Source organism: Morus notabilis, unplaced genomic scaffold (genome assembly GCF_000414095.1).
Source record: "Morus notabilis unplaced genomic scaffold, ASM41409v2 Scaffold262, whole genome shotgun sequence".
Lineage (NCBI taxonomy): Eukaryota > Viridiplantae > Streptophyta > Magnoliopsida > Rosales > Moraceae > Morus > Morus notabilis.
The window spans coordinates 56,610-71,711 of NW_010364747.1; the positions used below are offsets into that span (position 1 = coordinate 56,610).

Here is a 15,102-nt window from a genome sequence, read left to right on the forward strand (position 1 = left end):
TCAATTTAATCATATTAAATCGATTTTAGCGCATGGTTCTTATTTTATTTTATTTTTCTAAAACCCTTTTATAATAAATAAAATAAATAATAATAAATGCGCATGTATGCATGGCATGTTTTGAAACATATGAGTAGGCACAATATATTTATATGGCATGTTATATGCATGGACATATAATATATAATTATCAACATAAAATATAAATATATGCAATCGGCTATTGAGATGGATTTGACCGGGACCTAGGGAAAAATAAATTACAACTCAATCGAATAAATAAATAATTACAATAATTATTTTCTTCCGTTACATCAACGGGTCTTCGATTCTTGAGTTATTTATTCTTCGGCTTCATTCTTTGTCTTTAGGTTGGATTTCACCTTCCTTGGGGTCCGAAACTTTTCTGGATCCTTTGGCACGCATTACGAGGGTTTCAGAAATCCTCGGGCCCATTCGGGGTCCAATTACCGAATCTGGGCTGCCAATCGCGCCTAAGTGCGCACGCGCGCGCGGGATGGCTGCGCACACATACCACGCACTGGGCACGCGCTGGAGCACGCTGGGCCGCGCGCTGAGGCGCGCTGGGGCGCGCCCTTTGGGCGATTTCTGGAAAATTTCTGGGCATCTTCAAAGTCTTCAAACTTGATCTTCAAGGCCTCTGATTGATTCAAAATCAAAACCCTAATTCTACCCAAAACCTAGACTTAGAATAAAGGATATAGCAAAAGCAACTTGTCATGAAATCCCTCTTGTCCCATGTGGAATTTAAACCTTTTTGTTTCCTTTCTTTTTCTAAGTAGGAATATTTCTCTAGCCAGGAAACTTCTAGGGAACAGAAAGGTAACAAACCAGGTTAAAATTTCAATTTCTTTCAAATTTTACCTACTCCAATGCCACTTCAAGCCCTATATATATATTAATCCACAATATATGAGGAGAAATATGATGATAAAATAGCATTTCATGGATTTAGTTTATAACGATAAATGTTTGCTTGCTAAAATCGAGCCCTAAAGATATTAATGTTGTCAAGTGGCAATCCCATAATTTCATGACAATGACAATGATTTCGTCTCTGTTCACTTCCACAAGGTGCGTTAGAAGGAACAAGGACTAGTGTGATAAATTGGTTATAATGTCAAAACTAGAAAAAGGACATACAGCATTTTTATTTTAAGCTTGGCTCTATCCAAATAACTAGTTAGCCATGTTACTTTAGCGAGTGAAAATAGAGTATTCAATTAAACCGAAACGTTGCTGTCACTTTCTTCACTCTTCGGTCCTAGAATATAAATGCCTTGGCCAACAGGTAACTTTCACACCCCTCACTATGACCTATATTATATATTAATCTGAAAAAACAGTATCCCCTGTTTGTTTAGATCTAGCTTTGCCCTTGTCCCTGTAAATCTAAGCTTTTTCTCTGTTTTATTATATGTTTGTTTGTGTGTGTTTTTTTAATGGGTACTTCTGTTTTTTGGTCCCCTAATATTAATGTTTCCTTAATTGGACGTTTTTCTTTTGCCTGAAGAAAATAAAACACATGATATAAAAAGATATTAAAAGATATAAAAAGGAAAATACTTGGGTCACCCAAAAGAAAGAAAACATGCATTTCAAAGGCAACAAGAGCAGCCTCCTAACTGTTAAACTTAATCGCATTCATTATCTTCTGGAAGATCTTGCGCTATGGGTGTGATAAAATATCCGTTTTGTATTAAAAATTATAGAAGAAAATAAAAAGAAAGAAAAAAATACAAAAATTTAACATAATTTGATAATTAATGTGTCTACATTTACAAACTAAGAAGAAGAAAAAAACAAGAAAAAGGAATGGGCTAATAAAAAGTACTACTAATAGACTCTACAAAAAGAGAAAAAAATAACAATTATAAGATAATCGGTCAGTTACTCGAACATATCAAATTTTCTAAATTAAACATAAATATAGTTAAAATCAACATATTACTAAAAATAGCTAAAAAGTCGACTTTCCCTAAAGACACGAATATGCAAAAAAAAAAAAAATAGTTCAAATAGAGACAGACTTGAACCGAAGCACAAACTCAGCTAAACTAACAATGAGAATGAACGAAACAACTTTAGTTCTTCTTCTATTTGTTCTCTTCTCTTTCTCTTTCCACATTACAGAAGGCGCCTTCGGTCGGTGGCAGACTCTGCAAACGAGCATTGGCGTCTCCGCCATGCACATGCAGCTGCTGAACACCGACCGCGTCGTCATCTTCGACCGCACCGACTTCGGAAAGTCGAACTTGTCGCTGCCGGACGGTAAATGCCGCAATGATCCGAACGACACCGCGCTGAAGATCGACTGCACGGCGCACTCAGTGGAGTACGACGTCGTTTCCAACACATTCCGGCCGCTGATGGTCCAGACCGACGTCTGGTGCTCCTCCGGAGCTTTGACTCCCGACGGGACCCTAGTCCAGACCGGCGGATTTAACGATGGAGAACGGAGGGTCAGGATCTTCAAACCCTGCAGCACCGGCGGCTGCGATTGGCTGGAGATAGAGTTCGGTTTGGCGGCGAGAAGATGGTACGCCACCGATCACATTCTTCCCGACGGGCAGGTGATCGTTATCGGAGGAAGACGGCAATTCAACTATGAGTTTTATCCAAAAACGACGTCGTCGGCAAAGAATCCCTACAGCTTACCGTTCTTAGTACAAACGAACGATGCCAAAATAGAGAACAATCTTTACCCATTTGTTTTCCTCAATGTCGACGGGAATCTCTTCATCTTCGCAAACAACAGAGCTATATTATTGGACTACACCAAAAACCAAGTTCTGAAGACGTACCCGCAAATACCCGGCGGAGATCCGAGGTCATATCCGAGCACTGGCTCGGCCGTTTTGCTTCCGTTGAAGAACCTTCAAGCTCAGCTCATCGAAGCAGAAGTTCTGGTTTGTGGTGGAGCTCCGAAAGGGGCTTATGTACAGGCCGTAAATGGGAATTTCGTCGGAGCTCTAAAGAGTTGTGCCCGAATGAAAATAACCGACCCGAACCCGACTTGGGTTATGGAGGACATGCCTTTGGCTAGAGTCATGGGAGACATGACGTTGCTTCCAAACGGCAACGTTTTAATCATCAACGGAGGGGCGGCGGGAACCGCCGGGTGGGAATATGGGCGTGACCCGGTTTTGAGTCCCATTTTGTACCGACCCGATAAATTAATCGGGTCCCGGTTTGAAGTGCAAAACCCGTCCAGTATCCCCAGGATGTACCATTCCACGGCGATATTGTTAAGAGATGGTCGAGTTCTTGTTGGTGGTAGTAATCCGCATATTTATTATAACTTCACCGGAGTTCTTTTTCCGACGGATTTAAGCTTAGAGTCGTTTAGTCCTCAATACTTAGACGCTCAATTTTCGAATCTGCGTCCCAAGATCGTGTCGCCCCCTTCGCAGAGTAAGGTGTCGTACCTGAATAAGCTTGCAGTTCGATTCACGGTGAGCGGGGCAACGTTGCTGCCGGGCTCGGTGGCGGTGACAATGGTGGCGCCATCGTTTACAACGCACTCGTTCTCGATGAACCAAAGGCTATTGGTACTCTCGGCGGAGAGTATGACAAGCTTAGGAAAATCCACGTACGAAGTTCGGGTCACAACACCCGGGTCGGGTATTCTTGCACCGTCCGGGTATTATCTATGGTTCGTGGTTCATCAGGAGATTCCAAGCGATGGCATTTGGGTCCAGATCCAGTGATTATAGTTATTTAAATTATCACTATTTTAGGGGGGTTATTATTTATTGGTTTAGAATAAATTGGGGGGACATATTTATAATATATACTCGTAATATAATACAATTGGAGAGGGCTGCAAAAAAATATACAGATTGGAGAGAAAGTGTTGGAGTTTCGTAATTCATGGGATTATACAATGTAATTAGAGTGTAAAACGACAAGTTTCCAAAAGGATTCTTTAATTATATGAAATTTTTGGAATCGAATAAAACCACGAGGATTCTTTAATTATATATTGTCTTTTCATGGAACTTTAAATATTTGTAGTCCTAGATGTAAGACGTTGAGTATAAATTATTATGTTAGGCGCTATTGTTTGCAACACAATAATTGGTACTATTAATAGAAAATTATAGTATTTTTTTTATAGAAAATTATAGTAATTTTGACTGTGTGAATGTGATATTTTGAGATTCTTGGCACAAGTAAATGGAGAAAGGATTGGCTTGATTAATCATAGAAAACGGTGTGATATCTTCCATATTTAGAAAATAAGAAAATAATGCTAAGCTTAAAAGTTGCATTATTTGTTTTAGTGCAAATCCTAATATTTGACTCTCACTTATATGCCTTGCGTGACGCTATGTTTTTAATTAGAAGTAAAAAAACTATCAAAGGTTTACAAGAAAAAAAGAGTCCAGCGACTGAAAATTTTTAGGCCCTCAAAATTATGTATAAGCACATGATTCCATATAAAAAGTAATATATCTAACATTAAAGAATAAGGCCTCGTTCGTTTTGTTAATTTAAATTATAACTCAATTTTTAATTATGATGTTTTCGTTCATAAAGTTTCAAATTTAATTTTTTATTATAATATTTTTTATATAAATTTATTTTTTCTCAACTCGATCAATTAATTAACTTCTTAAGTTAGACGCCCAGCAGAAGAAACCACTAGAATTAAAAGGCCAAGGAAACTTCCAAAGTGGTCTATTGTACCGAGTAAATTCTACCGCCTCTTTTTCTTGGCATATGGTCAAAAGAAAGATTAATGTCGATTCCTTCCCAACCGAACTCCAGCCAAGCTGAAGCAGATTTATTTGTCACTTTGCATGTACGTAGTTATCTTGAATTCAAGGCCTGCCAAAAAAATATGGTCAAAAGAAAGATTAATGTCGATTCCTTCCCAACCGAACTCCAGCCAAGCTGAAGCAGATTTATTTGTCACTTTGCATGTACGTAGTTATCTTGAATTCAAGGCCTGCCAAAAAAAAATATCCAAGATCATTGTAACTCGTTTCAAAATATTTATGCTCTCTTACTCATTGTAATCTTATGTCAAAATATTTATGCCCTATTATTTTGTGTTGGAAAGCCACGTTAAAAGGAAGAATTAGGTTTCTTATTAGTAGTCAATTTTCCAAGCCGGCAAGCTTCAGCAATGGCACACTTGAATTCATTAGAATTACATGGGGGGACTATTACTTCTAGATTTCTAATAACTACATATATTTTTTTTAACTGTTTCTTGAACTTTTTTTTTTTTTCTCTATCAACTTCTTTGGTTAATAACTTGAGTTACTTGCCTTTAATTTCTAATAAATAAGAAGCTAAGCTTTCAAACGCGGTTTCTTCAATCGACATATTTGGCAGTGTGTGTGGTAAATTGAACGTAAGCATTTGGATATAGCAAAGACAAAAGCAAGGCACCAAAATTCTTCCACGAGTGGCCTTCTCGTTCACATGGAACCAGTAGTAGTACTTATACTATCCCGAAAGCCTACACTTTATGCTACAAAACCCCACACCAATATTGTTTTTTGTGTCGGAACTTCCAATCCAATTCCTTTCACTTAAGAAAGATAACAAAAACGAGAAACTAAAAGACGATTACTATCCCTTTCAAGTTTTTTAGTCTGTTAAGGTTTATAAAACGTAGCTCGGAAATTCCAGAATATATTTTACGATATTAAAGGCAAACGTACAAAAAAAAAAAAGAATAAGATAGAAGAAAACCCAAAACAATCAAACGAATTCGAAAAAAATATTTACGACTAGTGTCTTTGGTGGATTTTCCACGAGCTATATTATTAATAGAACCAACTACACATTTGGATAACATAATGCATGATGATGCATGAATCATTCCTGGTCCACTAAAGAAATAGACTTCAGAGAGTTGTACTTTTCCAAAATTTGTTTCTTGTTTCATTATTTAACTGGCATTTTGAAAGTTCATTAGCAAAATCTGGCATTTTGAAAGTCATGCATTTTTCTCCCCCACAAAAAAAAAAAAAAAAAAAAGATGCATCTTCATTATTACAATCTTCACTGTTAGTAATAATAACAGGTAACGTGGCAGCTACGGCATGTCATTCGACGTAATCTTTTTGCAAATTAGGTATAAAAATTCCACGTAATTACTGTATAGTTAGAAATAAATTTTCGAGTTTTGAGATATACATCAAAGTAAAATCGTTTTTGTACGGTTAAGGTACGTGTCAATATCAAAAGGAACGGCGAAATTTGTCTTGGTGTAAAAGGTTTAATATTATATACAAGTTTTTCTCTGCAAATTGTTTGTTGATCTTGTGGCAGCAAAGATTGTCACGGGTTATTTATTACGAGACTCTATACAATGAAAGTTCACGGGTATACATGTGTTTGTGTGGGCTAGAATGGCCGTTTATAATCAATCTCGTAAAACTCCACACAACACCTATGTCCTTATTCCCAACTCTAAAAAAAGATAATTTTAAGGCTCGTTTAGTTTGTTGATTGAATTTTTAATTTGAGTTAAGATGTGACTTTATGTGAAAATTTTTTATTGTAGTAAAAATGTTAAATGTGACTATTTTTGAAAATTTTTTACTGTAACAAAACTCGAATCAATGAAATGAACAGGATATTAGATCCCTTTTTTTAACCCAATTTCTTATTTATTGTTTCTTGTACTTGTTCATCGTTAGTTTGTGGGTAAATAAACCGTGAATCTTGAAACAACGTGTGAAACCTGACTTGTTCTGATTCTTGACACGGTTAGCTAGCCCGTTGAGTTTTGTGGCCTTGCATTTTCTTGTAGTTCTCGTTGTCTTGTTTCAATAATGAAGCTCCTTTGACTTCCATATATGTATTTTTTTTTTTTAAAAGAATATAAATAAAAAAGAAGACCCCAGTGTGTAAATCACAGTTGGCCGTGGCACAGCTCATGGTTTGGTCCCCAAGGCCAATGTTGAATTTGGCATTCTTGCAAAGCAGAAACTCTGTAATTTGTCACCAGATCAGTCTCCAAAGTTTTAAGAGGAACAAATCTGAGTTAGAGAGTCACGTACAATAAAAGTTGACAATTTTAAAAGGGTATTAATCAAAATGAATGGGTAAAATTTTAAACTCATGAAGTAAGTTAACAATTTTCTCTTTGAAAAATAAGGAAAATGAGATAAATACATCTTAAAAGTGTATCGCTCAAGATTTTTACTCATTACTCTTAATTTATAATCTTTTTAATGTAATAGTTATACTAATAGATAGTATTTGTTGAATATATTGTATTTGTGATAGAATATATTCTGTTTATGTCATAATATTATGTATTCAATTTTGTCAACTTTCTTGATTCTTTATAATTACCGGATTCTTCTCCATGTAATTAGTTAGTTACCCAATTTAGGTGTCCCCTTGTAACTATAAAAGAGAACTCTCTCTTTCAATTGACATACAGAAAACATTTCACATATTCCTTGTCTTCCTTTATTTTCTACATAGTTTCAGAGCCAGGTTGTTCCTTGGCCAAGAAAACATACCATAACCACCACCCACTATTTCTTCCTCTTCAATAGATGTCGACACCAGTCTCCTTTCTCTCAACAACGAGTTAAGCGAGCATCATTATTGTTGCACACCTTTCTTCCATCTCGAACCCAGCCGACGTTTCGTTGCGCTTCATTCTCTAGCGCCAACCGAAGTCAATTGCCGTTGCGTCGTACCCAATCAATGTTGACCACGTCGTCACTACCGACGCTCGCCTGCAAGCCCGACGTTGTGCCTTGTTCGCCATCCACGTCCTCTTCAATCAGATGGAATAGAAGCTCACCCTCACACTCTCTCGTCTATAATCTGGTTTTACATCTCTTATTTCCTCGTTCACTTATTTTGGTCTGCAACGTTTTCTTTCAATCTTCTTGGTTAATTCAAATAACCCGTTTGCTGTTCAGTTTTTCTTCCAAACGTTATTATATATATACATATATATAATATTACAAACGTAAAAAAAAATGTCTAACGCCACCACCACTACCAATCTCATTCGTCCCATTGATATTACTCTTGATGGGACCAATTACAACCAGTGGTCACAAAACATGACTATCTACCTGAAGGGAGTCTCTCAATGGCGTACCGTTGTAAGTCCATCCAAAAAGCCAGTTCAAAATAAAGGTGAGGAAGAATCTGCTTTTCATACTCGACTTGACACTTGGGAGAGTACACAGTGCAAAATATTGTCATGGTTCATTAATACGTCTACACCAGTCATTCAACCACTACTTCCCCGTCTAGAAAGTGCTCATGATGCTTGGGTGTTTTTGGCAAAGCACTACAAATGCAATCATGATGCATCTCTCCAATTTCAACTTGAAACTAAGCTGTATTCTACTTTCTAAGGTCCAGATCAATCTATTTCTGATTTCCATTCTCAAGTAACTAGTCTGTGGGATCAATTGAGTGCTGCAAATCCTCAATTCCAGTGTGTTGCTGATCAAGTCTTGTTTACTGAGTATATTGATCGCCGTAAATTTATGCACTTCATGATGGCACTTCACCAAGATTTTGAACTTGTTCGTGCCAGTCTTTTGCATCGTCAACCTCTTCCATCTCTTGACACAGCCATTATTGAACTGATATCTGAAGAGAATCGACGCTCTACTATGAAGATGCAGTCTACCGACGTGGTCATGGTTGTTCCATCTCCAGGGAAATCTTCTCCCTCTCTAGGTAACTTCTCTACTACACAACCCACATATCTGTAGTCTTCCTCTTCTCGGAATGTTGTATGCAAGTATTGTAAGAAGAAAGGCCACTCAGTTGAAGAGTGCAGAAAGCTTCAGGCCCATAAAAAGGCTCTACAGGTTTAGCATCCTGCTTCTCAAGCAGCCGTTGTGTCATCCTCTGATTCATCTGCCATTGAGTCTTCTTCATCCATTGATGCTCCATTTTCGACCACCAACCTATCTGCTGTAGATCTTGAAACCATAGTCCACCGAGTCCTTGCCCATACTTCTACTGCCTTATCTATCAATCCAGGTAAATCTAAAATTCTCTGGTATCTTGATTCTGGCTGTTGCAACCACATGACCTCAGATCCATCAACCTTATCCAGTAAGTCCGTTCCCAATGTCTCACCTCACATTTACACCGCTGATGGTTCTTTTATGGCTGTTAGTCATATTGGTACTATCTCTACCCCTACTTTGTCAGTACCTGATGCATATTTGGTTCCTAAGTTGTCTCTCAATCTTCTTTCTGTGGGACAACTCTGTGATCTTGGCCTTGAATTGAAATTTACTAACATCAGTTGTGATGTACAGGATCCCCAGACGGGACAAGTAATTGGGACAGGCATAGAGTTGGACGACTGTTTGCACTAGACTATTAACAACTCCCATCAAAATTCACCTCTTCAATTGCGCTTACCACCACTTCTTCAAATCTTTGGCATTCTCATCTCGGTCATGCCTCACTCCCCCGTGTTAAACATCTTGCATCTAGTGGTCTTTTGGGTGATGTTTCTTTTCATGTACTTCCTGCCATTTAGGCAAACAAACTCAATTTTCATTTAATAAAGCGATCATGTTTCTTCTGCTCCATTTGATCTAGTCCACACTGATATATGGGGGCCTACCCCCACCCCTACTAAGGGGGATCTCAATACTTTGTCATATTTGTAGATGATTTTTCTCGCTACTCTTGGATCTATCTTCTGAAAAAAATCGATCAGAACTTCCTTATATATATATGGTTTTTCATAAAATGGTTCAAACACAATTTTCGTGCAATATTAAAATCCTTCGCACTGATAATGCAATGGAATATAAAGAGAAATCGCTCATTGATCTTATACAAAGTAATGGGACTCTTTTTCATCGTTCATGTCCAAACACATCCCAACAGAATGGACATGCTGAGCGAAAACACCGTCACATTCTTGATGCAGTTCGTACTCTCCTTATTTCTGCTTCTCTTCGAAAACACTTTTGGGGTGAAGCAGCTCTCACTGCTGTCTACACAATTAATCGAGTTCCATCACCTACAATCCATAACAAAACACCATTTGAGATACTCTATGGGAACTCCCCTGATTATTCCATGCTCCGTGTCTTTGGTTGTGTTTGCTTCGTTACACTCCATCCCCATGAACGTACCAAACTCGATCCTCGTTCTCGTCTCTGTTGTTTTCTAGGATATGGCATTGAACACAAAGGCTATCGATGTTATGATCCTATCAGTCGTCGTCTTCATATTTCTCAAGATGTCACCTTCTAAGGACACAAGTTCTTCTCTAGTGTTCTTTATTTTCCTCCCGTCCTGCAAGCACTTCTGTCATTTTTACTGACCCTTCTATTGCTTTGTTCCCATAATCTTTTGAGTCAGTTGCAGGTGATTCTAGCACTCACAGTCAACCAACGCTTGCTGATTCCACTACTCCTGGTCTGATTGAGGCTCCTCATGTTACATCACAATCACTTGAGATACTTCCACCCCTTGCACTCAGACAGCCTAAGACCACCTCGACTATTGACCTTTGTCGTTCTGATAGGGTACATGCTCCCCCTTCACACCTTTAAGATTTTCATGTTTACTATGCCTTAGCCTCTTTTCATGAACCTCACACCTATCGTGAAGCTAGCGTTGACCCCTTTGGCAGAAAGCAATGCAACAGGAACTAGATGCCATCTCTTCCACCCATACCTAGGATCTAGTGGATTTACCTGCTGGCAAGACTGCTGTTGGATGCAAGTGGATTTACAAGATTAAGACTCGGGCAGATGGTTCAATCGAACGGTACAAGGCTCGACTTGTAGCAAAAGGGTTCACTCAGGAGTATGGTATTGACTACGAGGAGACCTTTGCTCCTGCTGCTCGGCTCACCTCTGTTCGATCTTTACTTGCCGGTGCATTAGTTCGTCAATGGCAGTTATTTCAAATGGATGTCAAGAATGCTTTCTTGAATGGAGATCTTGCAGAAGAAGTGTACATGAAACCTCCTCCCGGTTATGATCATCCTCCGTACAAATTTTGTCGACTTAGACGAGCTCTTTATGGTCTCAAGCAGGCACCTCGAGCTTGGTTCTCTAAGTTTAATTATGTTATTTCTCAACAGGGTTTCACTCCTAGTCACTACAACTCTGCTCTCTTTATTCGGAAGACATCTTCGGGTATTATTTTACTTATTCTTTACGTTGATGACATGATCATTACAGGAGACGAAATTGCAGGTATTCGTAGTCTTCAACAATTTCTGAGTTAAAACTTCAAGATGAAAGATCTCGGTACCTTAAGCTATTTTCTTAGTCTTGAGGTTGCTGTTGGTTCTGATGGGTACTATCTCTCTCAAGCCAAATATGCTTCGGAACTACTCTCGAGAACTGGTCTCACAGATAGCAAGACGGTTACCAGTCCTCTTGAGCCCAATGGCAAGCTTCTTGCCACTGATGGTGAACTACTGCTTAATCCGACACTCTATCGTCAGCTGGTTGGTAATCTCATTTATCTCACTGTCACTCGTCCTGACATTGCTTACGCAGTACATCTTGTTAGTCGATTCTTAAGTGCTCCTCGCTCAGTTCACTATGCTGCTGTTCTTCGGATTATGCGATATGTGAAAGGGGCCTTGTTCCATGGCCTTTACTTCTCCTCATCCACATCACTTGATTTATGGGCCTATGCGGATGCTGATTGGGCCGGTGATCCCACTGATCGTCACTCTACCACGGGCTATTGTTTTCTCCTAGGCTCTTCCCTTATCTCTTGGAAGAGTAAGAAACAATCCGTTGTTGCCCGTTCGACCACCGAAGCAGAATATCGTGCCTTAGCTTACACTACTTCCGAGTTAGTCTGGCTTCAATGGCTACTCTCTAATATGGGTGCTCCACAGCTTACAAGCACCCCTCTTTACTGTGACAACGAGAGTGCCATACAGATTGCCCGCAATGATGTGTTTCATGAGCGCACCAAACATATAGAGATCGATTGTCACTTTGTCCGCCATCATCTTCGTTGCGACACTCTACAATTACGATCAATCTCCTCTGCTAACCAACTTACTGATGTGCTCACCAAATCTCATCCTCCTGGACACTTACGTGATCTCATTTTCAAACTCCAGCTGGCTGTTTTCATGCCACCTCGAGTTTGAGGGGGGGATGTTGAATATATTGTATTTGTGATAGAATATATTCTGTTTATGTCAGAATATTATGTATTCAATTTTGTCAACTTTCTTGATTCTTTGTAATTACCGGATTCTTCTCCATGTAATAAGTTAGTTATCCTATTTAGGTATCCCCTTGCAACTATAAAAGAGAACTCTCTCTTTCAATTGACATACAGAAAATATTTCACATATTCCTTGTCTTTCTTTATTTTTTACAGTATTAATTAATAATAAAGGGTATAAATTTAAAATTATATATGCATTTTTAGTAGTAAATTCTGTAATTTTCTTCCAAAAAAAAATATCCATCGACTATGTTTTCTTCTTGTAAAATGGGCTGAAGGCCCAACTCGAAATCAAAACTCGTGACTGACTAGAAAGCCCATAAATTCACGAACCGAAAGGTAGTTTGGCATTTTAAAAAAATACAAAAAAGAAGTGCCATATGGTAAGTTTAATAGTGTATTTGGTTGGAGAGAGAATGAGGGGAGGGGGATTGGGATTAGAAACGCAAGGCATTGTTTGTTTGGAGTAGACATAGAGATGGCAATAATTTTTATAGGCAGGGAGATCCGCTTTGAACATAGACGGACATCCATCCAAATTGAGACAAGGATGGAGGCGTGAATGGGGACAAAATTTTATTCCCGAATTATGGCGGGGCAGAGTGAGATTAGGAGAAACACTCCTTATGCCTCATTTTCACCCGATAAATATATTATGGGTGTGGTTTTAATGGTTATTTCAGTATTTATTTATTCGTAGGTATTATTATTTTAACAGTTAGATATTGATCCGACTGTTATAATTAATTAGATAATTGGTTAAAAAAAAGATTATGACAATTAGTGAACATTCAATTTAAAAATCTCATTAAATAGGATTTTAGATGGGTAACCTATTATAAACCTGTTGACATGCACTTTAGTATTTTTTATTTAAATAAATTGTAAATTAAAAATTCATTTTTTATTTTAGAATCTTATGTTTGATTCTTTCCTATCCCGGATTCATTTTTTTTTAATTTGTTATTTCTTCTAAAAAAAAATCTTCATAATTCTGCCTCTTTGAAAAGAAAAATCTTACTTGTGATATCACATCAAAATATTTACGCAACACTGTCTCTTTATTTTAGCGATGATATTTAACTGCCCACTAACACACACACACACACACACAATAGGAAAGTCGAATGCCAAGTTAATGTTAAATTTTTACTTTAGAAAAAAAAAATAATGTTTTAAATCTATTATTTTATGGATTACAACTAGGGCCGGCAATATGGGTCACGACACGCCGACACGACTCGAAAACGACACGAATTTTGCGGGTTAGGGTTGAGAAAAAAGATGTTCGGGTCAGAATTGGGTCGACCTGAAATTGACACGAAAAATACGCGTCAATTTCGGGTTGGACCCGCCTAACCCGAACACGACACGAAACTCGTAAAAAACTAAAAAATACATATATTTTTCATTTCATATTTTAAATTTTATTATGAACTTGTGATATCATGATAGTTATACTCAAAATCTTATACTATTATTTGCTTAATTTCAATGGATGTTATTGTAATTTAGTGTGTTATGAATTTTAAGTTATTTCTAATATGTAAAAAACTAAATAAAAGTATACAATTTTCGTGTCAATTTCGGGTTCACGGGTCAATTTCGTGTCACGGGTCATTTTCGGGTCGTGTCGTGTCAGCTCGTAAAGTGGTCGTGTCGTGTTCGTGTTGCGGTTTTTAAAAAATTTCGTGTCACGGGTCGTGTTCGGGTTGACTGAAAATTTTAAAAAAATGATCAAAACACAACACGTGACACGAATTGCCACCCCTAAATTTACAACACATAAAAAAAAAAGACCTTAGATTTAATATTTGCAGTATTATCTATTCCTATTTTAGTTTCTTCTTTTAAATATTGGAAAAGCTGAAAAAAAACAAAAAACAAAAAACAAAACATATCCCCAAAGCTAAAAGACTGCTTAGACTTGTCTTCAGAATCCGAAATTATTATCAATGACATGTTGAAAAAACCTATTGTTCTTTTACAACAAAACTCAAAAAAAATTTTAAACTCAAGTTACAACTTTATTCAAGTTCATGTTCTTTTAAGTTTCAACTTTATTTAACTTTATTCAAGTTATAATTTTAAACTCAAGTTATAACTCAAATTCAACTCAAAAACTACACTCAAGTCACACTCCAAAAGAACAACATGTACATTATGCCTAAAGTGGAAGGATGATGACAATTTGTTTAACCCCTCACACTTATTTAGTGGTTAATTGAACAAAAAGTGTAAGTAATTATAATCACGATAATTGAAAAGAAGAGGTGTTTTCTATTAACAACTCGTATTGTTAAAATGTTTGCTAAAGTATTGATTCCTGGAATAAGAAATATTGAATTAATGGTCTCCTTTATATATTCGTATCATATATTTTATATGTATAGAAATTAGGTTTATATAATGTAAAAAAGAAGATTTTTTTATAAAATTAAATAAAATATTAATTAATATTTAAGACTACACGCTGCTATAGCGAGTCATATAACCACTACATCATCAATTGAACATAGGGTATGTACTCTATTTTTATAATTTGATCAGTAATCGCCGATAGGAACGTAACTATTGACAACTCGTCTATATATTACATATTTTATATTAAAAAATATATGCAATATTAAATTTTCAAACAAAATTTAGTGTTTTTGTGGCTTTATTATTAAGTTTGATTTGCATATGGTTTATTTTGTAGAACTTAATCTAGATTTGATTTAATTTAATTTACACTTAATTTAAAATGTATAATATAGTAGATGAAAATTGAGCAAGTATAGAAAATGTCTCCCCAGCAGAAAATTCCTAACTCCGGCCCCATTTCTTCTTAAGCGAAGATGGGAATCGCAGAGATGGGGACGCAGAATCATTTCCTCCCTCACTATCTCC

The 15,102-nt window shown here is 37.1% G+C and overlaps 1 protein-coding gene across 1 annotated transcript; it reads left to right on the forward strand.

The window, feature by feature from the left end:
• Positions 1-1,957: 1,957 nt before the first annotated feature.
• Positions 1,958-3,984, forward strand: LOC21402336 (aldehyde oxidase GLOX). Its single transcript, XM_010106951.2, has one exon. It carries the CDS (start codon positions 2,085-2,087, stop codon positions 3,729-3,731), a length of 1,647 nt encoding a protein of 548 aa, XP_010105253.1. The 5' UTR covers positions 1,958-2,084; the 3' UTR covers positions 3,732-3,984.
• Positions 3,985-15,102: the final 11,118 nt, after the last annotated feature.

Bases quoted from the DNA above. Each gene is read 5' to 3' on its own strand.
- LOC21402336 (XM_010106951.2), top strand. From the start codon at position 2,085: ATGAGAATGAACGAAACAACTTTAGTTCTTCTTCTATTTGTTCTCTTC.